The sequence below is a fragment of the Pelophylax lessonae genome (assembly GCF_965119305.1).
Source record: "Pelophylax lessonae genome assembly, chromosome: 12".
NCBI classification, from domain to species: Eukaryota; Metazoa; Chordata; class Amphibia; order Anura; family Ranidae; genus Pelophylax; species Pelophylax lessonae.
Window position 1 is genome coordinate 65,773,789 of NC_138779.1, and position 25,341 is coordinate 65,799,129.

At 37.2% G+C, this 25,341-nt stretch overlaps 1 protein-coding gene across 5 annotated transcripts in view; it reads right to left on the minus strand.

The window, feature by feature from the left end:
• NCAM1 (neural cell adhesion molecule 1) overlaps window positions 1-25,341 on the minus strand; it is a 507,520-nt gene that overhangs the window by 130,583 nt on the left and 351,596 nt on the right. For 3 of the 5 annotated variants that reach the window (XM_082273679.1, XM_082273678.1, XM_082273681.1), the window contains exons 6-9: window positions 17,476-17,593; window positions 16,183-16,346; window positions 14,852-14,994; window positions 4,879-4,908 (exon numbers count right to left, since the gene is read on the minus strand). In XM_082273679.1, the coding sequence (XP_082129805.1) occupies window positions 4,879-4,908; window positions 14,852-14,994; window positions 16,183-16,346; window positions 17,476-17,593 (455 nt within the window). The remainder of the gene's footprint in view (window positions 1-4,878; window positions 4,909-14,851; window positions 14,995-16,182; window positions 16,347-17,475; window positions 17,594-25,341) is intronic. The other 2 variants (XM_082273680.1, XM_082273682.1) reach the window with 1 other exon arrangement.

The following is a 25,341-nucleotide window of genomic DNA, read 5'->3' on the forward strand; positions in this document are numbered from 1 at the left end:
TGAAAGTGTGTGTGCAGGAAAGCCCATCCAGGCATGGCATCAGATTATTTATTTTGTATTGGAAGATTGTTACAAACCATCTCCAGGCCCACTGATACCAATTCCTCTTCCAGTGTTGAAATTAACTTTTATCAAAACAATGCTTTAGCCCTTTTCTTATAGGCCTGTGACAGTAGCACAGACTCACTTCATACTATGTTTTAGGTGGAGTTGCTGTTTAATGTTTTTTAAATAAATAGATAAATAGCAATCTAGTGCTGTAAGGCTGGGCATATACGGAACAAATTTCCATGGTTGCAGGAAAGAAATCTGCTTGACTCCCCCATCAACACAGACAGTGTTGATGCAGGAATCCCTCCTGCCGGGCCAGTGTTTTCTCCCATGGGGGCAGGGGAAGAGGAGAAGACAGTGAATATTGCTAGTAGCTATAGCAGCCACTAGTTGGTTGTACCCAAGTTGATAGATCAATCAACTTAGTACATTAAGCCTGCCCATTAACGATTTGCATCTCGGCTGGCTTCTGCTGATATTCGAACCATATATGGCCGGCTTTAGTTTAAGTTTTAACCAGAACAAGGTCAAAAGATCTAGTTCTATATTAATGTTGTATTGTCATTGACACAGTGAATTAATTTGATTTTGGGAATACAGATATCACATATGTTATCATATTGTTCCTGTGACATTAAATAATTGCTAAAAAACTTAGTCTCACAAGAAAAAATCTCTCAGAAAACAAACAATAACAATAATGGCATGGCATTTATGCTTTATAGGTGTCTTTGACTGTACAAGACAAGACAAACAACAAGATGATGATTACCATATCATATCTTTATAAACCTATATATTTTTGGAGACCACTCTAGTTCAAGGTACCCTTAAAGTGGTTCTAAAATTAAAAGGTTTATTACCTTAATGCATTATCTGCATTAGGGTAAAAACTTTCAATAGCTATTCCCCCCCCCCAAAAAAAAAATAAGAAAAATAATATATATATATATATATATATATATATATATATATATATATATATATATATATTTCCTGAGTTCTGTCTTGATCCAACACTGTTCCTGTCTGCAGCAGTGCTGGTGTCTCTTCCTAGTCTCATAGGACATATTATTAGCAGTGGGAGCTGTTGGCTCTTTCTGCAGTGAATCAAAATCCTCTGAACAGAGAGTGGAGGGGTGGGGCTGAGCCATGCTGCCCAATGTTCTATGGACGCACTAAGTAATCTCGGGAGTGCATCTGCTTGCTGTGGGGGCACACTCAGAGAAGTGAAGTGTGTCCATTGGGGACCCCAGAAGAGGAGGTATGGGGGCACTCTGTGCAATATCCTTGCACAGAGTATGTAAGTATAACAACTTTCTTCATTTTAGGTAAAAAAAGACCTTAATATCACTTTAATCCAGCAGAGAGGTTAAGAGAATCTATTGCAGCCTGATCAAGTTACTAAGCCCAACAAGCACCTTGGAAGTGCTCTAACATGGCAACGATTTGCCTTAAAATTCATAACAATATTTTACTTTTTTTTTCAATATATTGTGTAAGAATAATGCTAAAAATCTAAAGTGTGTTACTTAGTCTGGGATGCATTCATTGTATCTAAAAAAAAAAAAAAAAAAAAAAAAAAAAAAACAATCATCATAGTTTTAGGGGTATATGACTTCTCAGACGTGAGCACAGACTATAGTCTGGTAGAATTCATCAGCCATTCGCCTCATCTGACTGGCTGCTTGAACATCAATACAGTTAATGAACAGGATCAATTTGAGTAGTAGTGCGTTCTGTTCAATAATATCTGAATTGAATTAGAAACTAATAACAAAGCTAAATTCTGACGTATATGTACTCAAAATAAACCTGTAAATATTAGACAATTGGATATCTGTGAAAACATTCAGACCTCTGTTTAAACCATTAACTGATGTATTTGGAAGAAAAGCTGTTGGTTGGATTTTACAGCCAATAACAATTGGTCCTAATGAGATAATATTGGTGTCAGGGGTGTCTGACAAGTGTTTAACCACACTAAATTAAATATCTATGCTCTAAGCTGTAGAAAGATATTTAGCAGTAAGATCACTGACTGCTTTTAAATATATAGAGCCAGTTTTAAGTAACTTCAAAATGCATTACTTGAGTTTAAAAGTACATGTAGAAGAGTGGAGAACACTTAAAAAAAAAGACTTTACTTAGCACTACTGGGTCTTCACAATTCACACAAGAGATCTTAGATGTAATGAAGGCATTTTTGTGAGGTTGGTACTCTCAGTAAGTTAAGATATATATTATTATTGGTAATTGATAGTAGAGGTGTACCTTCTTAGTGGGACAGTTGTAAAACCAGTATATTATTAAAAAATTGAAGGTATTTGGTGAGCTATTAATGCTCACGAATGCTCAAAATCAGAAAGATTACTTGGCATGCTTTAATCTAAGTTTTGGTCAATTTACTAAAGAATAAACACATGCACCTGTATACCTGATTAGTATAAATTCACTTCCTGACATTTTTGTAATGCAACGTCCTCATCACCAATTACATATTTAAATTTCAAAGGTAGGTTGGAATCTGACAAGTGATTGTGAGAAATTTTGCTTTTTTACCATTAGGCTTATAATAGGAGGCAGCAAGAGGGTGTTTCAGTATAATTAGCAGGTGTGTTCTAGAATCACGAAAGAAAAGGGGGTTGGGTGAACCGTTGCACTACAATGATGCTGGAATGAAAGCCTGAACTGCGGAGCTATGTATCTCAACATTTAATCTTCAATTTTAACCAACATGTAGCTCAACTCAATCCTTTTCATTCATAGAAGGCGAAGGAGCCCTCTTCAGGAGTATTCATAAGAATGTAGAGGCAAATGACAGTAATAGCTCTTCTTAAGCTTTCCCTAGCTCCTAGAAACTGTGCTATGCTTGGATTAGGATGCAGGCTCCTTGAAGGCACTAATGGCCCAGCAGGGGATCACAACTGAGCTTCACTGCAAAGTAGGAAAACTTAGTTTGAATGGCACTACTTCAGAGAGCCTGTCACCAAACCATTTATTTCAACAAAAATATTCCTATGAACTAACTGTATATGCATTTACCTTATTTAATGCATGTTATTTACCTGGAAAAGCCTCCCTTATGTAGACATCCAAAAGCTCCAAGACTGCTGCTGGCATATCTTGAAGGTGATGTCAACAGCCCAAGCAGACATAAGTTGGCCATACGCTAGAATATGTTCAAACTAATGTTCATACAAAAATTTGTACAAAAACTCAGAGTACATTTTAAGACTTTATGAATGTTGTTTCTAAGTATTTTAAAATTTAGTTTGTTTTTAATTATCAATGTTGGAATAAATGGACTTTTCAAAATTAATTTATTTGTTTGAGAAAATAATTCCATCATGCTTCTTCAAATTTTTTAACCTCTGTGGTCAAAAACGAATGGCCATTTGACCCCACTAAGGATTAGAGAATCGAATAGACATTAATAATACTAAAAATTATAAACAAAATTCTAGTAGGGTATGGCCAGCTTTCTCAGCCGCTACAGAAAAGGCTATGCTGGGAGGTAAAGGGAGGGGTAGGGACCTTAGCTAGCACAAAGAGTATGTCTGGCTGTACATTATGCATTTTTTTTTTCATTCAACCATCCGATGGAATGAAAAAAAATAAGCAGATTCTCCCATCCACACGCTCAATGTGGATGGGGGAATGCTTCCCGCTGAGCTTTTTGTATTGTGACAGCAAGGAAGTCTTGTGGCTGTCACAATACAAAAGGCTCAGCAGGATGCATTCCCCCATTTTCATTAATCGTGGGGATGGAGCAATTAACTTATTTTTTTCATACAGTGATCAGTGTTTCCAGCTACAGCCAGCAGCACTAATTGATCAGGTAAAACCCAACAGGCTGGTTGCACATAAGTCGATTGATAGATCAGCTTGCATGCAACCAGCCTGCACATACTTAGATCGAAATTCAGGTGGTCTCTGCCCAGCCGGCCAAATTTTGACTGCATTATTTAGGTTGGTGACAGGATCCTTGAAAAATGTAAGAGATTTACTTTGAAACAGTACATCTAAGGCCCCTTTCCATGTTTCTTGGGAAAGTTACATGTATCACCATGGTTGAAGCAGTACATCTAAGGCCTCTTTCATTGTTTCTTGGGGTAGTTAAATGTATCACCATGGTTGTAACTGTAATCACATACTGTATACTTTATAACATGGCATAGCAACTGCAATGTTCCAACAACATTATACATTTTGAATACCATTATACCATGGGAATACCAAATAGTCTGTACAGCACTGGGTAAAAATATCTTGTACCAAACGTAACACACCCAATGTTCACCCATCCCTAATCTAAAGGGACTTTGTCATGACAGAGTGATATAACACCAATAACTTCCACTGAAAGGGAACTGCAGTCTTTAGACTAGTTCTGAGGGCTGGCATATCACTCTTGGTAAATCTGAATAGGTGCTCCAGTGCCTCAAGACTACTGTTTAGACTAGCAAATCAGATTATAAAGGAGGATTCTAGCCGTGGTCAGGTAAAGGGATTCCTTAGTACATTTTTAAATAGCTAGCACAATTTTATTGTAGTAAATAAAGGGACAAATAGGAATCGTGTTTATTGATTTTTATGAAAACCTATAACATTACATTTTACCATGCTGATGTATCGATATTTCTCTAACTTGTTATACCAACCGAGCTTGTTTGAAAATTACAGAATAAAGCTACGGACATTCTATATCTATCTTCTTGTAACTATCAACATGGGTTTAGTTAAGCAACGTGGTTCTGGAATAGTTCTAAGGGTTAGGCATCTCTTTCTCTGAGTATAGCATTTCACATCTAATTGATTTTATACCTCTTTTTTGTGGGGCCGTGTCCACGAAGCCTGGAGAGAACAGATATAAAAACACAACAAACACAGAAAGCAATAAAACATTTTTTATGGTTATTGTATGTGCCGAGTTATGCCACAGTAGACTGAGCGTGCAATGCATGCAGTTATGTGAAGGACTGAGCTAAGGTTTCTGCAATCTGGTGCTCTCTGACTGGTCAGCAACTACAAGTTTCCAAAAGAAAAAACTGCAAGGCTTCACAGACAAATGTCAGTTGGCAGTGCATGCTGGCACTTGTAGTTTTATAACTGGTAGAGAGCCCTAGGATGGCCACCTTTGATTTCAAACTACTAGAACAAACCATTATTTGCACAATAACTAGAAAAAATCACACCAAATGGATTATTGTATTTTCTAAAAGTAAAGCAGCAGTACGTTGCAGTCAATAATCTGGAACATAGACCCTAAAAGCAACATTTGTTTCAGCATCTCATCATTTAAAGTATTAGACTATTGACCTACTTTTTTTAGAGGCCCAATATGCATCAACACGCCGTGGAAAATTGCAAAGAGCAGTGTGCTTGTTGTACTTACACAGAATAGATAAAGCAAAGAGATAGAAGATTGGCTGATATGGGTTTTATCTGTTTGGATAAACATTGTGTGCATTGTATAAGTGATTCTATCATTATGGATGAAGTGAGAGCTGTTAAAATTTTGACTGGCCCTCTAGTTAGAAGATTGCTTCAAAAAAGTGCTGGACACATTTCTAAGTGCACAACATAAATAGTATTTATCAGAAATAACTGGGATGGTGTAGTGATGGAAACATTTTACACTCCAACTAGATATTACACTTTTTGTAATCTCATTAGATAGTTCCCATCTCATAAAAACTGAAGTAGTAACAATAAAAACAAGTGAACTAGTGCTTGATAAAAAGTAAATTTTTGCATTTTGTGAAGCTAGGCATTACATACTATAAATCACAAAGCCCCCAATTCCTGTTTTTTAATTGCCTTTAAAGGTCTTTGTTTGGAAATGTTTAATGAAAAGTTTAAAATGTGGGACAAATGTGCAAAATTTATCCTTATATGCGTGTTTTTGTGAAAGCCATCTGTTCTGGAACCCCAACCTGAAACCATCTGCAGGTATAATATAATACTGGTAAAAAAAAGTGCCAACATTAATTGGAATGTTCCTTTGTCAAATGTATTCATAGCCTTTATTAAAATACATTTATTTTGAGAGGTGTTTAAGAAGATAAGGGCATAGTTAAATGTGTGGCCTATTTTCAATTTCAAAACAAAAAAAAGTCAAGAGAACATTAGAGCAAGAACTGGGTATAACCCAAAAGGATCCCTATATCCACCTTTAATCCACAACTCTACACCCGTTGGCCTGATGTATACAGCTCTAAATATATGTAAGGTAATGTACCATGTAACTACTAAGGGTGCCTACATTGCTATGAAAATAAATTTGCCATACACAGAAAAAAAAAAACATGTTGGGTAAAAGCTGTAGAAATCTAGAGGTGCTTAGACATCTGCTGCAGGCTCGAATTCTTACCACTATGCCAGAATGCCTAGTTGTTCTGCAGGGCAAAGATCCAACACGTTTTAGCAATATTGAAGATTGCCCTTCCTCTTCCACAAATTCCTACTGGTCAGTGAAACAGCCCAACATAGTGATAGGCGATTAGGAATGACTGGGAAGGGGGAAACATGGGCAAGTTTCATTACCAAGAATTGTCAGAGTTTGCCCTGTCAGATCATCCCAGAATTTGGGAGTAACGGCACAGATCCAAGGCTGCTGCAGTTGTGAGGCACTTCTAGGTGCTTGAACTTTATACCTGACAGCAGTCCACTGTCAATTACATTACTGGCCTGTTTTTGCCTAGAAGTGACATCAGCATGCTCTTTTGTGATGTTTAAATTATCTTCCCTTTCCATGTTAAAGCTGAAAGGGATTTTAACAATAACATAGTCCTAACTAGTACGAATTCAAATCCAAGTGACCTGAAAAAGTGGAAGAGCCCAATTGGACAGAAATGTATATATTTTTTTTTTGTCTAAAGCCTTTATATCAACAGTACTGCTGCTTCATCAGATTCTGAGCTTAATCCATCATTGGTTATAAGGTAACAAATGGGTTAAGATCCCAGCAATTAAACTTCATATTTTGTTGGCTAAAATGGATTATTGCAACACAATTTCAGCTTCAGCATGCACACACAGGAGGTTACTTGTTACATGCAAACGCATTCAATAAACACATGATGATGGCATGCTATTCCACATTACATGCAGGAAATGCAATGAAATGTCAAGTATATCTAAAACACAGCAAGTCATCTATATTTGAGGGCACAGTCACAGCAGTAGCTCTCATGAGTGTTTGGCAAAGCAGGTAAACAGAGGAAAGGTCATATATATTAGGGTGGAGAGCTAAAGTAGACAAAAATTGTCGGAAAAATCATTAAATAGGCCTAATCAAATGTAATATTCCTAAACATGGTCTCTGTAATACGCCTCAATAAAAAAAAGGTCTTGTACATGTTTCATTAAAGCTTTCCAGACCAGGGAACCTGAGATCAAATCAAACAACCATTCAAATAATGACAGATAAAAATACGGTAATGTGTGTTTTAAATAAACACTGGTTCAATGGTCTAATAAACTTTTTGAACTCCAAGGCAAAGCAACCTTTTGTGGACAATTTTGTCCTTATTTACACAGATAATTATTAGGTTTGTTGATGATGAAAATGTATCTATGTTCAAAGCATTTAGGCAATTTTTTGGGAATTTATGCAAACAAGTCCTGTGTATTTAATGTATTATAAAATAAAGATAAGATTTGTGATTGGTTGCTGTTGTCCATTTCTCTTTGCACTGTGGTGTTCAATACCACTGATTCTGTATTTCTTAGGGGCCTGTCATGCTTTTTTTAAAATTTGCTTTATAAGTAAAAAGGTCTTAAGGAATTGCTCCAGCCAAAATTTTTATTTTAGATTTAAAGAGAGTGTCAAACAGTCTGGATGTATTTCAAAATTGTTTTGCTGCCTGTGTCTCCACTGGGAAGAATCCAGCACAATATAAAGTCAAGGACACTTCTTACAGCAGTATACCCATGCTAAATGGGTGCTGAAGTGACCAAACAATGGAAGGTGCCACACAATCATGATCAACAGATGAAAAGTAGGGTCACCAGCATACTACCTGCTCAAAATAAACTAAATATTTGTCACATGGAGACAGAAATCTGTACTGCGGATATTTTTCTTCACTTCCTGCTTCAAAGACATAAGAGGAAATCTCCCAAAGCACCCATAAATCCCATAGTTGACAGCTGTTTCCCAAACATGTGTGCCCATTCAGAGATTCCACCTTAAACATTTTTATTTCCCCCAACTTTCTGTCCAAGAATAATAAGTGAAAGTAAATGTGTCCTGTGGGTTCACAGACAACAATATCAACCTGATAGATATTGTAATTCCTGCCGTATCCACCCAAAACTAGAAAACAAAACATTTTGGCTGGAGTTTATTTGGCTGGCTAGCTGGCTTCACGCGTATACATGATACTATGTGCAATGCGTTGGTGTGCTATTAATTAGGAGGAGCATCAAATTGCAAAAGTACAGTAGGTGCTGATGAACCACATTGTGGTGCACTACAATGTACTTGCTTTGCAGGTCAAGTCTTTCTTCTGCTGAGGTGCATTGGCAACCCATTCTGAATGAATGAGCTGCCTTAACACATCCCACCTTAGGTTTAGAAAAATTGCACATCAACATGTGTGCAGGAAGGCACCACAATGGACAAGGATAATGTGAAGGGGGTCTTAAATGATTTTGGGAAATGGTATATTACGAAAGTCAGAATTTGGCCTTGTTGTTCTGTATTGAAATGGTTTTCATTTTTTTATTTTTTTTTGTCTGGTCAGTGAAGCATTTAAAAATCCTGTAATGTGGAAGACAAGTACAGAACTATGGAGATGAATATTCCAGCAGTGACAAAAGTCAAAGGAAACTGGGTAGAAAATAAATGTACCTAAACATACTGTATTCCTTTTTCAAAAAATAAAATAAAAAAGTGATAGGGCTGCAGGAAATTTCCAACCAAATATTTTACTCTTTAAAAGTAGAGTTTGGGCGAAACTGCTATCAGTTTGAGTATTGGGTATGCTTTTACTATTGAAAATGTAAGGTTTATTATGAGTCAAGCATCATTTAGGATATTAATGCCTTTACCATTAAACAAGGCAAATTGAGAAAACCTGCTAGTCAAATGCTCTGCTGTGTACTTTCCGTCTAGAATTAAAGGTCAAAACCAGTTTTTCTTTAAATATATTGCAACCCTTGGAAACCTTTTATATTCTGTTTGGATAGATGGGATCCAAGTCCTATTCCAAACCAATTTCTCTAACACTGGAACAAATGCAGTGACTATTTTCTGGGTGTAATACCAAAGGCAGTCTAACTAAACAAGCCTTTATGTCCCACCAGCAGATTCTACACTGATAACACTTAAAAAAAATCGAATTCTGTTAGCATTTCACAACTTTAGCTAAATTAACCAAATATATGAAAGAAAAGTATTTTTTTTCCCCAATTATCCAATGGCAGTTGTCACATGCAGAAATTACACATAAGATCAGCTCTCAGTGGTTTAAAAAAAATCAGCTTTGAAGAATGACTCCCATTATAGGGAAATGACCAGTCAACAACTGCTCAATCTGAAAACATGTGATATAGGTTTTCTAGTCAATGAATAAGTCTTTGAACAAATCTTGCATTATTCCATAATGTTTATTTGTGATATATGAAATATTCCCAGAGATACAAGCAGAGAAGTAAAGAAATAATAAAAAAAAAATACTAAAAGTTATGTTTAAAATAGGGACATAAGGCATTCTGTGATTTGGCCAATGCTTAAACACACAGTGGCATTTAGGTGTAGTCTAAATATGACTGCGTACATCATAGGACAGGAATCATTGATTATCCAGACTTGGTTTTAAACTGTCCATTCAATTCCAAATGACATTTTGCATAACACAATGGTAATTGTTGAACATTCTTGTAATGGGTCTGGTTTCTTGGTACATAGTTATGCAGGCCCAGGATGTAAAATATTTTCATTATTAAAATATAGTAAATTAAGCTATGCATATTCTATCACTCATTGGATCAAATTAAGCTCTAAGGAAAGAATACACCATGACTAATATGTATATCTGGGTTATGAAAAAGTTTTTTTTACATTTTATTTACTTAATGTACAGGTGGTTTAGGCATTTTAGATGGTGGTCCAATGGAGTTGCCCCAGGGACGTCCCAGGGAATGGAAGCCCAAGGTCAATCCAATACACACTGAAGGATTCTTCTACCTCTTATCTGACCTGGCCTATTCTGCATTTTTTAAAGTGTGGATCAATTATTTCAGACATCATTCTTTGAAACTCATTATTTTAAATTTCCAAAGAGAGCTGAAGAATGTGGCATGAAAAAGGTTAAATGTGATCTTCTTCGTCCATGGGGCCGTCTTCGTTTTTGTAGATTTCAGAAAAATGATATATCAAAATGATTAGCAAAAGTACAAGACATGCAGTTACATGTGAACAAATTTGATGGGACAGGCACTCCGTAAACACAGTACGCAACAAGACAGCCAAACAGAAGTACTATATTGAGACAGAGGATGGAACTACAACTAACATATTTAAATCTTAGTATTACTATCTCAATTTGTAGCAAGGTATGCTATTTTATTGCCTCCATGAACATGATACAGTATGGGAAAAGAAGAACTTTAACGTTGTAAAGGTTACTATTATTCTAAAGACTTTTTGTATTTGTATTTTTACTATGATTTAAGCAAATACGTGCGTCTAGCACTAAAACAATCAAATCAGACAAGACTAACTACCTACTAAATCTATCTGTTTGAGAGACCTCAAGACAATTCATAACAATCCAGCTACCTTTTTGTCATAAAAAGTTATTTGGCAAAAAACTAAGTCTTAATGCCGAATGACCCTCATACGTCATTGAATAATGTAAAAATGCTATTAACTAATTAGGCATTCAGAACTCTCTAGCAAACCGCATTATGCCACTGCAGGGTTTCCTTATAAGGTCAGCAAAAAATTTAGAAGAGCAAATTCTCCAAAACCAGGACTGCTGTTTACTGCACTGACATTCGAATCGGGTTAGGTGTATGAAAGCTATTCTAGTTATGCACTGAGGTATATTTACTAAAACTTGTGCTCACAGAATCTGCCACAGCTTTGCATAGTAACCAATTAGCTTCTAGGTTTTACTGTCAAAGCTTAATTGAACAATCTGAAGTTAAAAGCTGATTGGTTACTATGCACAGCTGAACCAGATTAAGTGTACACCAGTTTTAGTAAATCTCCCCCACTGTGTACATAAATTGTAAATATGGGTATAAGGTAAAATATAAAAAAAAAAATCAAATGTTTTTCTTGAATAAAAAATGTTTAAACTTTTTAGTAAAAAAAGTCTCCTTGCCCAATTCAAATGAGAAAAGCCCTGTGAATAGATTCTAGACAACAAAGGTGATATGCCTAATTAGACATTTGAGAAAGTTCCACCATATTCTTGACATGCCACCAATCCTTCTCCTTGGTACACCTGGTAGTTTATAACAGACTTAAAATAAAGCAAGAGACAGAAGCCATGATTTCCCCTTCTCTTTTTTCAATACCATCTGATTCTGTCTTATGACAACATCTTAACAACAGGAGCAGCAAGGGAGTGAAGGAAGTGCTGGGCGGGACAAACTGGAACCCAAAGACCTCCACAAAAATTCAGAATATCACCTTTGTGATCCAAGCTAAAGTGACAGGATTTCATTCAAATCTGCAATGTTATGTTTTGGATGACTTTTTCCTAAATCGAGTGGACTTTTTATGTCATTGACTTATTTCTCTTTCTTCCAAGAGTCTCCACTATAGTAAAACAAGCTACTTAGCTGTAATAGGTTTTAATGTACCCACTTTAAACTAAAATGTTCAATGCATCACATCAATGATGTTGCAGAATATTTCTTTAAACCAGTAAACACAATAAACTATAATTTTCTTTTTGATTTTTAACGCTTAAGAAATGACCAGGTCCAGTAACTGACATTGTAACGACCAAGTTAATTCTTCAGGTTTCTACACTCCAAATAATATACTTTTAGATTTTACAGATGAAGGCTATAGATACTTGGGAATATTTAGGAGTATGTTTGATTTGGTGGTATAATAACTACATATCCATCCTAAAGAAAAAAAAGATTCTAATTCAGGCTCCAATATTGGAAAAGTAAACTAAAACACAAGGGACTGTAAAGAAAGAGACCAAAGACAGTAACTCAAGCAGAACACAGAGCAACAAGCACTGTATAGATTTGTTTAAAACAGGTCTCTATCTCACAGTTACATCTGAGCCAATATTTGCCCAGGAAGACGACGCCAGACAGGAGAGGTGAGAGTTTCAAAAATAGTCAGCAGTTTTGCATGGAATCTGATGGAACTTGCAGCATTCAAAACTTAAGAATGTTAGTTTTTTTTTTCTGCTTAAAATGATCTCAAAATAGTTGTTTTTTCAATATTCTCTTCTCATCCTTTTAGTTATGTGAAAACTAGTGGCATATCCCTTCATTATAACCGGCTAGACAAGGCCAAGTAGAATTATTCTCCTTCTCAAAGGGAAGGAAGCCCTTTTTTTTTTCTTTTTTAATAAACTGACTTGGTACTGTCACTAATTCCAATACACAGATTTAGCAAAACAATGGTGCTCCCATGGTGTGATCAGGTATCTCAGTATACATAAGGTATGTGTTTGGAACAGAAACAGTTTTTTAAATCATACCTAAAAAAACTTTTTGGGCAAAAATATGTGTTCACTCATAATCATTAGTGCAACCCTTGAGTCTAAAGGATTGGGAAAATAACAGACCTTTCATTTGCCTTATCAGTGCTAATGTATTACGAATACTAGGGGAGTATATAATTTGTTTTGTTACATTCTCTGTATATTCTTGAAAATCTAACCAGAAAGGATTAATATTCTGAAATAATGGAATGTTTCTGTACTGGAAGTGCCATCAGAACTACTGATTATTTTTGCCTTTGTCACAGCGACAATCCATCCGCACACAATTGCTGTGGTGCTCTCAGTACATACTTACATTTGTTTGTGTATACAAATGGCGACCATTGAAGGACACCTAGCTCATTTTGCTCCATTCTCAGTCCAGGGTTCATTCACCAGCTTTTCCCTCCTAAGACCCAGTGATGATGTCACTGTACACTGATTTATTGTCATTGGACAGACCCAGTTATGATGTCACTGCACGCTGCCTTATTGTCATTGGTCAGCAATACAAAATGTTAACCTCAGCAAGGCCTGTTATGCATTGCAATTTAAAGTGCACTTGAGAACTATTTTATAAACACAATTTACAATGACCTGTGGCTTATGCCATATAGCAGAGCTCACATAATGAAGGAGGTCAAAGATTTCCCATGAGCACCCTAAATGAAGTTTTTTTTAAACAACACAGCTAAATCTAAATGTTGCTTAACTATTAACCTTTAATCTGTCATGTACGGAAAACTATTGTCATAAGTGTTTTACTTAATTTTATTTTTTTTTACTTAAAATAACTAACCTAATGTTGAATAGTGTACTCAAATTTTTTTCTGTTTCTAATAATTAGCTTATTTTTGGCATGGAAGTTTTGGTGCCATAAATTTGTTTCAACTTTTATTGCATACATCTTGTGTTTATCACTCCTGGAAATAAACATTTCTCACCTCTGTAATGTAAAAGTCACTTATCCATAACCTTATCCCAACCTGAAAACTTAAGCTAATATTAACCCTTTACCCCAACATAATCCTTCAGATTAACTCCTAAACTAACCCTAAGTTATAACATTCACCGTAAACCTCAACTAAAAAAAAATCTATACAAAAAATCTAGTTGGACTTTAGAAGCACCCACAAGACACAGAAAATATAAGATCAAATGCTTTATTTACAACCAAAAGACAAAAATACATGATAAAACCCAATTTTTTGTATAGATTTTCTTGTTGACACAGATGTGGCACATGAGTGATCCATTTACTAATCTCTCAGCTAAAAAAAACCTTACCATATATTATCACAGCAATTACTACTGTAAATCCTTGCAATAATTACTATCGAAGATACTAGCAGGGAAAGTACTAAAATACTATCCTGTTGACATTATCAATGCAATAAAAGTTTTGGGACCTATTCAAATTATGCCAAATTATCACAGAAATGTGTGCACCAATTTGAAATAATACATGTAAAAAGTATTAAATTAATATTGAAAAAAAATAAATAAATCAGAGTTGTTTGTAAAACAGGCATAAGGCTAATTAAAGACCCATTTACACTTGCGTATGCATATTTTTGATATGCATCTTTAAGCTGATTGTTATGCATTTTACCATGTGTTGCATTTTACACATGTAGAAGTGCATTTTTGCATGCATTATACATGGAGAGAAAGAAGTGGAAGGATACTTTCTGCACATGTTAAAACACAGTTGAGTACTTTATATGTCCATAATATGCGTAAATCATTATTCATCTTTTTAAGGTCTTTTCAGGAAGGTGCATAAGCTGCAGCATGTTAGATTTTTGAAGAACACACCACGCAAAAATGTACAGCTGTAATTGTAACCTTAAAACAATGGTGAATGAACATTCAACAATAGATTTTTCACATGTGCGAAAGTGTCCTAAGTGTAAACGGGCTCTTAATTGGCATTCTGATAAAATATTATTCATTATATACAATAGGAAGTCGCAGAGGGTGTATAGCTTCTATCTCATGCTGCCTTGAGTGGTTTGCTGGCTGTCATCCAGTGACATCATAAGCCAGTAGTCCAGTGACATCACAAATCAGTGCCCCATGAGAGATAATCAAGACAAACATACCTTATCCTCCTCACTGATGTTTCGGGTAGCGGTTCTCCAAGTGATGCTGGGTAGTGGGTCTCCGGAGGCTTCACATGTAAGGGTGATCTCATTATCCAGTTCCACTGCAGTCTTGTTTTCAACATAGGTGATTTTAGGTTTTGCTAAATGACATAAAAAAATATTAAAAATAAAATAAAACAATTCTACAATGCCATTATGTACGCTCTTTATCTTTCTGATCTACTACATACTGCAATTGGTGGTGCTGAGAGAGCTATCAAAGTCAGCAAATTAAAGTACATATCAACCTTAACTAAATTACATTTAGGGGGGAGATTGCAAAATATGGTGCAGCTGTGCATGGTAGCCAATCAGCTTCGAACTCCAGCTTGTTAAGTTAAGCTTTGACAATAAAATCTGGAAACTGATTGGTTTCTTTGTAGAGCTGCAGCAGATTTTGCAATCTCCACTTTTAGTAAATCTGTCAGGTCGATTTACTAAAGGTAATTAGACACTTCACTTTGCAAGTGAATGTAAAAATGCACTTTGCAAAGAGCAATCACGTTCACGAAAAAAGAACAAAACTGTATTTTTGCTTGATATTATTGGATGACAGAAGCCAGCACATTCATTAGGCTAGGGTAAAATGCTCTTGCAAAATGAACAGCTTATTTGCCTTTAGTAAATCAACCCCTATAACCAATAGCTATGATTTTTCTTAATTTAATATTATACTCACATTTTTGTATAACGTGTTGCATTTCAGTGCTGCTAAGCTTACGCTAACTCTTTACTGCTACTTCCTGTCTATATTCTTGCACTCCAGTGATGGCTACATGTTATTTCTTGATGCAAGTTTCTGTATGATGACAAAAGTGGACCCTGCCAGTGGAATGTGTATTGGAATGGCCATTTGTGGTCTCAATCAGAAGCTTATTTAGCAGACTGAAAACGTAGGAGCAAAACTGGGAGACAAAACATTGCCACCCTATAACAGGAAGAGTTTGAACAAAGACCTTCATGACTGGGTCACCAGGTATTATTTCAGTATAAGTTTCAGATTTAAAAATATGAAAAAATTACTATTGAAATTTTATTAAAACATATGGAATTTTAGTGAATAGATTTACATATGAAAAGCAGGAGGAACCTGGACTGCTGTACTCCATGCAACTGTAACTCATGCTATTCATGTACCCTTGGAAATTATCCATGATCTCTATTGTTCACAGAGGTCACTACAAGTATCGAAAAAATATATATTTGCGTCTAATTACAACTAATATAATTTTTTTTTGTTTCAGACCAGAGTGGAAATTGTAGGTTAGCCTCTCATTGTGTGTTCTCACCATAGACTTTCAGGAGAATGGTAGCTTCATTGTCACCAGCTTTATTTTCAGCAATACAGATATACTCAGCTTCATCATCTTTTTCCACCCGATGGATGGTCATCTCTGACATGTCTTCATTGTAGGTGTATTTATCACCAACATCTTCTATTGGTTCTCCCCTCCTGCAGCACACAAATAAATTATGTTATACCATTTATACTTAAGAAATTAATGAGTACCTTTTATTCTATTACCAAAAATTTACATTTACAAAGTTGACACTAATTTTGATGATTTATCATCTAAACAGTGGTAAAACAGTGAGATTTTTTAAGTCCATTTAATCCTTTTGGTATGTTCAAGCACCAGTATTTTGCCATTCGGTAAATAGCTCAAGTTCCAAAAACCTGGATTGAATGGAGTCCATTTAATCCTTCTGGTATGTTCAAGCACCAGTATTTTGCCATTTGGTAAATAGCTCAAGTTCTGAAAACCTGGAATGAATGGGACACAGGTTGTAAACTGGTACTGAAAGTTTCCTTAGATCTTTTTTTGTACATGAAGGATTTCAGTAGACATTATGTTGTTCCAGAATTTGCAATAAATCCCTGAGATCCTTTCCTCAAAGCTGTGACTTTTCCAGGGTACATTAGTATAATGTCATCATGCAGTGGCAACAAAAATGTCCTTCTACTAGTTGGCAACTTCTTGCAAGCTGTCCAGAAAAGCAAATCATTCTTGAGACCTTCTTTCAGTTGAAGAAAATAAGAAATATTTGGTGCACTCCTTACAGTATCACAACTTCTATGGGTGCTGCAGCAACAAACCAGTGGATGGAACCATTGTAATATAAACTTCACCAGAACTCCAACACTTCTCAATCAGAGCTTCTGTCCAACCACCAAAAAACAATTCCTCAGTTGGATACTCCAAACAATTCCTCAGTTGGATACTCCAATTTCTTTAAAGTTTTCTCCATTTCAATCCACATTTTCAGTCTTCTAGGATAATACATATTAAGCTGAGTAGGTGCTGTCTACTGGGCCTATAAAAGTTCCTCTTCACAGATGAATGAGCCTTTCATAAATACGAATAAAGCAATGGGGCTGGAGTGTCTGCAAATTAGGAACACATCCAAGGTACATGAGTAGGAGAGCTTACCTACAGAGAATAGTGTCACTCAAAGAGAACAGTAGGCTTTCTGAAGGTCACTTCTCAATTTGATAAATGGGGCTCCATCTTTCGTATTTACCTGTTTGACGGTAACAGTTTAAAGAGATTAATATAAATGTGAATAAACTCATCACTTACTTTGTCCAGCTTATTTCAGGCTCAGGAAAGCCCTCAGCTTCACAGCCCAGAGTGACAGACTCCCCCAAGTTGGCTGTGGCATTTATTGTCAGTTGTTTGGCTTCCACTGTAGGAGGAACTGTAGTGAAAAATAATAAATAGAAATTATGTTATTCTGAAGAAACATGAGTATTGAGTGGTATGTTCTTCCATTGCTCTAATAAAGAAAAAAAAAACTGATGGAAACAGCCATTATTCAATCAATTTATTTGAAATTACATTTTTTGAGGAATTATATAGGAAGCAATACAATATATTTTTTATTCCAATATTAGAACTCAAACGTTTTTATTTTTATTTTGTATCAGCACTAAGGAGCACAGTTATAAAGCAGTGAATGTGACTTGTAACCTTCACCAACACTCACTGGTGGTGAATTCGTTTCTGTCATTTAAAACACCTGGAAAGTTTACCTTCAGTGAATGTCTGGTGAATGTCAAATTCACTGAATGTACCCTTAGGTTCCAAAAAGGCTTATGCATTATATAACATATGTTGCTTATTTTTAATAAAGCAAAGTTACATTTTAAATGTGGATTTAATATTTTCTTACTAGAAACAAAATCTCCACCTATAATTAACATAATTTATAAGTGGAGTGATTGATCAATCAAATTATTATAGCTGGAGATGCCAGTTCTATTTTGCGCCGATTCACACTAGCTTGATGCCAGATGTAATTTGCATTGCATTGCTGTGCGATGCAAATTCAGCCATACAGATTGTATAGCTGAATTTGCATTGCATTCGGACCAAAATGGTGCAGGACCCTTTTTTTGGTCTGCACTAGAATCGGATTGCATGGGTGTTCAAACCCATGCAATCCGATTCCTGCACCATCTGACAGTTTGAACTGCGATATGCGAACCGATCTGGGGAAGTCATTGACTTTCTATTGACACCCACAGTGGTTTACATAGGACAGTGTGAACTGTCTGTGAGTCCTATGTGATGCGAGAAGCTGCACTGGAATTGCGTTGGTTCCCACATGACGCTACTGTGAATCAGCACTAAGCCTCCTGGCAGTCATGTTAGTCTCTTCTAATGGGGAAATAATACAACTGCTGTTGAAGAGACAAAAAGGAACTTTGGTTTTCCACACCTGCTGTGAGAAAAATTTTTTGCAGCTGACGTAGAATGGTTTTATTTTGGTTAAGTAATTGTTTTTTTTCCTTTTTTTGGGAAGGGACAGGGTGGAGGAGGTATTATAATGGTTATATTTATATATGCAATATTTATAAGTAATGTTAAGTCCCCGTTCACACTAAGGCGACCTGTGAGGCGACCTGGTCGCCTCACAGGTCGCCGTAGGCCACCTTCCATAGGGAAGCTGCGGACCCGTTCTAATAGGAGTGACACAAGTCGCTCCGACTTAGAAAAAGGGTCCGGAGCTTCTTTGGGGAGACCGCCATAGACTTCAATGTTATGAAGTCCGTGGCGGCCGCTCCGAGGTCGCGGCGCGGTGCTCGCACCGCGACCTCAGAGGTCGCCCCCCCAAGTCGGATCGCGGCAATGTGAACGGGGCCTTAATGTGAATGTTGTTGTAACAAATTGAAAATTGATATACTAATGGATAAACAAATAAAATATGAATATACAAAAATAATTTTTTTATTTTATCTAGTTCTAGAGCAACACTAAGAATTAAAATAAAAAAAAAGGATGGAACTTATCAAACTTAAAGAATGAATGGAAAAAGGGAAAGGGGGTTTCAAGGACCCCATTTTCCTACTTTTTCCTCATGGGAGGGCTGCAGAGGGGCAGTTTCTAGTTCCCCCGTGTACAGAGCGTTAGGCGGGAGATACGAGTTTAGAAGATTAGGATTGGTTAAAATAGCTGCCTGCGGAAGGTCAGGTGAAGCTTCTAGAAACGAGGCAGGCTATATATAGGTGTGGTTGCGTGGGCGTGGAATCAGTCGCCTCAGAAGAGCAGCCGGAACGGAGCTTCGGGATGAAGACGTTACTTCGACAGCTGCTGGAGAAGGCCGAAGCAGAAGGAGGAGAGAAATGGCTGCGGCGCTGTCTGGAGTTGACGGCTGAAGAGGAGTCAGAAGACAGACGGCAACAAAGAAGGGACCTGGCTGAAGGAAAGAAGGGGACAGCGGAAGAAGAAGTCACTGGTGTCGGAAGAAGAAGCGGAAAGAGAGGCAGGCCGAGTGGTGGACAGCGGGGCAAAAAGGAGGCGGCTACAGAAGACCGGGAGGTTGCAAGCCCAGGACTGGAACAACAAGAAAGTGCCGCAACCACCGAAGAGCGGCTGAAGAGACGAAGGACGCCCAGAAGACAATACAGCCCACCAGTGGAAGAAAAGAAGGCTGGAAGAAAGCGAGGAAGTCACGAAACAGCGAGAGAAGAAGAGGCGGGTGCAGCGTCGGGACAACATGGAGCAACCGAGGCCGGAGCTGTCGGAGTGAGGTCCAATGCTGGCCTCGGTGGCAGCTGCCGGAGGAGTGATAAAGAAGACAGCCCTTTGTATTGGCAGGCAGAGGACATGCAGGTTTTAGAAGAACCGGGTACTGCCGGGCCGGGTGAGTTAAATATTGCTATGTTTGAAAACTTGAACCAGTCATTAAATCTTATAGTTGATTCATTACATAGTTTACATAGTAAAATGCAACCGGAAAATGTATCTTCAGTGTGGCAGAACCCTGAGGTAGGGAAAATCATACCAGAAAGAGTAACAGGTTTTAAGGATAGAGTTCCTGAAATTGTATTGAAAGAAACTATGCCCTGTTCACCTTCGCCTCTGGGTTTTCACTTAAGTACAAGTATTAAAGAAAAGATCTGGAATGGAGAATTCGTAGATATATTGTCCTTACTTCCATCTAGTAAGGAGTTCCTAAAGCCGGACAAAAATGATGAGGATAGGAGGAGACCGGTTGCAAAAAATTTTAGTAACTGGCTGCAGGCTTTCTGCATATTTGCAGGGGGTAATGTGTGAAAAACAGCCAGAAAAAGCAGCAGGCCTTTTTCATCATGTAGAAATCATCCTTGAGGCGTACAGAAATTTTGGAGGATTTGGTTGGTTTTCATATGATGAATCCTTTCGGCAAAAGTTGTCTGTGCATAAAGAGCTACAGTGGGGTTGTAAAGATGTGGGTTTGTGGCTTAACCTATTAATTCCACAGAGGCCACAAATTGCTAGACCGGTAGGTGTGGGAGCCAATCAGGCCGCAAGTTATAAGAAAGGTATATGCTTTGCGTTTAATGACTCCAATTGTAAGTGGCTACATAATTGCCGTTTTAGGCATGAGTGTGCTTTTTGTGCAGGGGCGCATAGCGTGTCTAAATGTTTTAAGAAAATGGCAGCCAATACCCAATCAGGAAAAGAGCCATTTCTTAAGGGGCAAACTCCTGGTGAACCTGCAAGAAATGCAAACCTGGCTGTGCAAATACCCAGATCAACGGAAGGCCAACATACTTTATGAAGGTTTTGCAGAGGGTTTCAGACTACCTATCTTTGAAGGAAAAGGTTGTATAAAGGTGAGAAATTTAAAGTCAGTTGAGGAATTACCGCATATAGTAGAAGACAAAATAAATAAAGAAAGGGCATCTGGTAGGGTTGCAGGCCCATTCTGTAATCCACCATTTAATGACTTTAGAATTTCTCCTTTGGGTATACTGCCAAAGAAAGAGCCGAATAAATTTAGGCTAATACAGCACTTATCTTTCCCCGTGGGTGGGTCCCTTAATGACCAGATAAGCCCGAACGACTGTTCGGTGGAATATTCTTCATTTGAACAGGAAATGGTTTTGTTGAGGGAGCTGGGCGAGGGGGCACTGATGAGTAAAGCTGATATTTTGTCGGCATTTAGGTTGTTACCTATTCACCCGAGTTGTTTCAACTCACTAGGTTTCATGTTTAAAGAAAAATTTTATTTCGACATGTTTCTACCTATGGGATGCTCATTATCGTGTGCATATTTTGAGGCATTCGCCACTTTTCTGGAATGGGTGCTGAAGGAAAAATCGGGTTCCAAATATACAATTCACTATTTGGACGATTTTTTATTCTTGGGTCCTAAGAATTCTAGCGAATGCTTACAGCTATTAAACACGTTCAGAGATATATGTTCCCACTTTAATATCCCGCTAGCTGAAGGAAAAATGGTACCTCCTTCTCAAAAATTTGAATTTTTGGGAATTTTGATAGATTTAAACAGCATGGAATTTAAATTACCTAAGGACAAGTTAGATAAGATTTACAATCTTATCTTAGTATTGATTAGGAAGAAGAAAGTTTTGTTGAAGGAACTACAAAAGCTTTTGGGTAATTTGGCCTTTGCGACTAGAATCCTGCCAGTTGGAAGAATATACTCAAGGCGTATGTATCTTAAAATGTCAGGATTGAAGAGTCCTTTTTCACATATTAGGCTAACGCAAGATATTCGTGAGGATATGCTGATATGGACACAATTTTTGCAAACGTTTAATGGTAGAACAATGATTCAGGAAGAATTCATTACAGATTCACAATTTTGTTTATTCACGGATGCAGCAGGTTCTATCGGGTTCTCGGCCATTTGGAGAAATGAGTGGTGTGCGGAGAGATGGCCAGAAAGATAAAAGGTTAAAGGTCTGTTACAAAACATTGTACTGTTGGAAATATTCCCAGTTATAGTGGCGGTGGAGATTTGGGGATGGAAGTTTCAGAACAGGAGAATTCTATTGAGTACGGATAATAGGGGAGTATTATTCGCAATAAACTGTTTAAATTCTAGATCACAACCTGTCATTTCCATGATTCGTTATTTAGTTTCCAGGTGCCTGTTATATAACATTTGGTTAAAGGCTCGTTATATTCCAGGAAAACTCAATGTTATTGCTGACGCTCTCTCACGTTTACCGATGAGCAAATTCTTCGAACTGGTGCCGGAAGCCAACAAAGAGGGTATGAAATGTCCTGGGCATCTATGGGACTTAGTTTAGTGCAAGAGAATATTCGTAACTCCCTGGCGTATTCAACGTGGAAAAGCTATTGCAGCTCCTGGTCACTGTGGTTGTCATTTTTACAAGAGGCCAATAATGGACGAATGACAAGTTCAGAGAGATTAGTATTATGTTTTCTTGAATCTTTGCTTCAAAAGAAATGGTCTTGGTCACATGTAAACAAAACGTTATATGGAGTATCATATTTTATGAAATTGAAAGGTTACCAGTCTATGTTATCCTTCTTTTCAGTACAACAAGTTTTAAAAGGATACAAAAAGAAACAAACTAAGATAAATTATCAAGGTCCAATCTCGGTGAATAACCTAATAGATATTTGTAAATATGCTGATAGAGCATGTTTTTCTGACTATGAGGTTAAATTGTTGAGAGCAGCGTTTTCTATTTGTTTTTTTGCAGCCTTACGAATATCATAATTGGTTCCTAGATCAAAAAGCGATGAAGGTGGTTTGTTAATTGAAGATGTGGTTTTTGACAAGGATAAATTAAAAATATTTTTGCGCAAGTCTAAGACAGACCAGTCGGGTAAAGGGACATGGATATTATTAGGAAAATGTACAGTGGACTCTATATGTCCGATAAAAACATTAAAGACGTATTTGAAAGTGAGGCCGGAGAAGGGGTCACGGCTCTTTATTCATAGAGATCTGTCACCCCTGACGGGTTTTCAATTTCGAAGAATATTCGATAAAATTTTGGCTGTCTTAGGGCTGTGCAATAAAGGCTTATCTTGCCACTCATTTAGGATTGGGGCAGCCACGGCTGCGGCGAGCCTAGGTTTGGGAGGTGATGGTATAAAGAAAATTGGCAGGTGGAAGTCAAATGTCTATCAGAGATATGTCAGATCTAACTATGTACATTCTAATTCTAGGTAAGAAGTTAATAGTTTGGATCGTTGGGCACTCGTATGTTCGATGGGCCCACAAAAGAGCGGCAGAAAGAATTTATGGAACTAATCTGGATCTGGACCCAAGTTTATTTGAATTATATTGGTGTGGTAAAGGTGGGATGATCTGGGACAATCTGATGACCGAACTAGGTAGGCTGAGTTATGATTGGCCATTACCGGATATACTGTTAATCCACCTAGGAGGTAATGACATTGGGAAAATAAAAACAGTTAAACTTTTCTTTAAAATATGTTTTGTTATCAAAAAATGGAAGGCTTTTTCTCATGGTACGGTTATAGTATTTTCCGAGATCATCCCTCGACTTATTTGGTTGCAAGATAAAGTTGGAAAGGTGTTTGAGAAAATGAGGAGAAGGACTAATCATAGAGTAGAGAAATTTATGAGTTTAGGTTATGGCATATCATTTAGATGGCATATCATTTAGACACGTAGATTTGGAGGGGGGTATTCCCGGCTTGTATTGGAAGGATGGGATACATCTTTCGGATATAGGTTGGGATATAATGAATTTAGGATTCCAGACAGCAATAGAACTGGCCGCGGGCTGGTGGGGTAGTCAGGAGGTTAGTTCCTCCTGACTTAGTGGAGGTGTCTTTATATGGTTAAGTGGTAACCCGAGCGCCAAAGCTGGGTAGTTGTGTTATGTATTGCAAAGTTATGATAATAAAAAAGTGAAAATTTATTGATTGATGGATTAATGAGTTAAGTAATTTATAAACCAATGAATAAAGGCCGTGGCCAAGTTATTATCCAAGAAAGCTGTCTGGTGTAAGTTAATTATTAGGTTATAATATGATGCTTGCCATCCCATGAATGGAAAAAGGGAAAGGGGGTTTCAAGGACCCCATTTTCCTACTTTTTCCTCATGGGAGGGCTGCAGAGGGGCAGTTTCTAGTTCCCCTGTGTACAGAGCGTTAGGCGGGAGATACGAGTTTAGAAGATTAGGATTGGTTAAAATAGCTGCCTGCGGAAGGTCAGGTGACCGAAGCTTCTAGAAACGAGGCAGGCTATATATAGGTGTGGTTGCGTGGGCGCGGAATCAGTCGCCTCAGAAGAGCAGCCGGAACGGAGCTTCCCGCCCACCCGCCCATTATATGTATAATAGTGAATAAATATTAAGTCACGGCCTTATAAATTTATGTGGTAGGGTCACCTTTTCAAAAGGGGGACAAAGTATTGGAGGTGTCTTTATATGGTTAAGTGGTAACCCGAGCGCCAAAGCTGGGTAGTTGTGTTATGTATTGCAAAGTTATGATAATAAAAAAGTGAAAATTTATTGATTGATGGATTAATGAGTTAAGTAATTTATAAACCAATAAATAAAGGCCGTGGCCAAGTTATTATCCAAGAAAGCTGTCTGGTGTAAGTTAATTATTAGGTTATAATATGATGCTTGCCATCCCATAGGGTCACTTGCAAAACACTATAATTATTTTATTATATATCCAGGGAAATCTTTCTTGCAGATATAATATTTTTTAGATATTCTTCCTCATCCAATCCTTCAAAAGCTAAATATTTATTATCAAGGGTCCAGTTCAATTGTTTTTTTGTTTTGTTTTGTCTAACTTTTTCTGTTATCTGCAGATAAATGTATCAGGCTATGCAAAATGTTATGTCGAATGCAGCATCCATATATCCCTAACCTATGTGGCTAGCTTAAAACTTGCAGGCAGAATTCAGTGGAAGAAAGGATAGTTTAAATTGCAGCTTTCCTGAGAAAAAAATATGGGAACTGCCACTGTTGACCTCCTTATAAAAAATTTAATTGCCAAGCTGTTTTGCTGACCCACTTTCTTTAATACCTGAGATAGGGCTATTTCACACGGGCGCTCCTTTTTTTTTGCCCGATCAGGTCCTTTTTTTTTTTTTTGTAACGGACACGGATGACACTTGTGTCATCCAGTCCGTATGTCCGTTTTTCATCCCATCCGTTTGCGGATGAAAAACTGACATAATGCATGTCT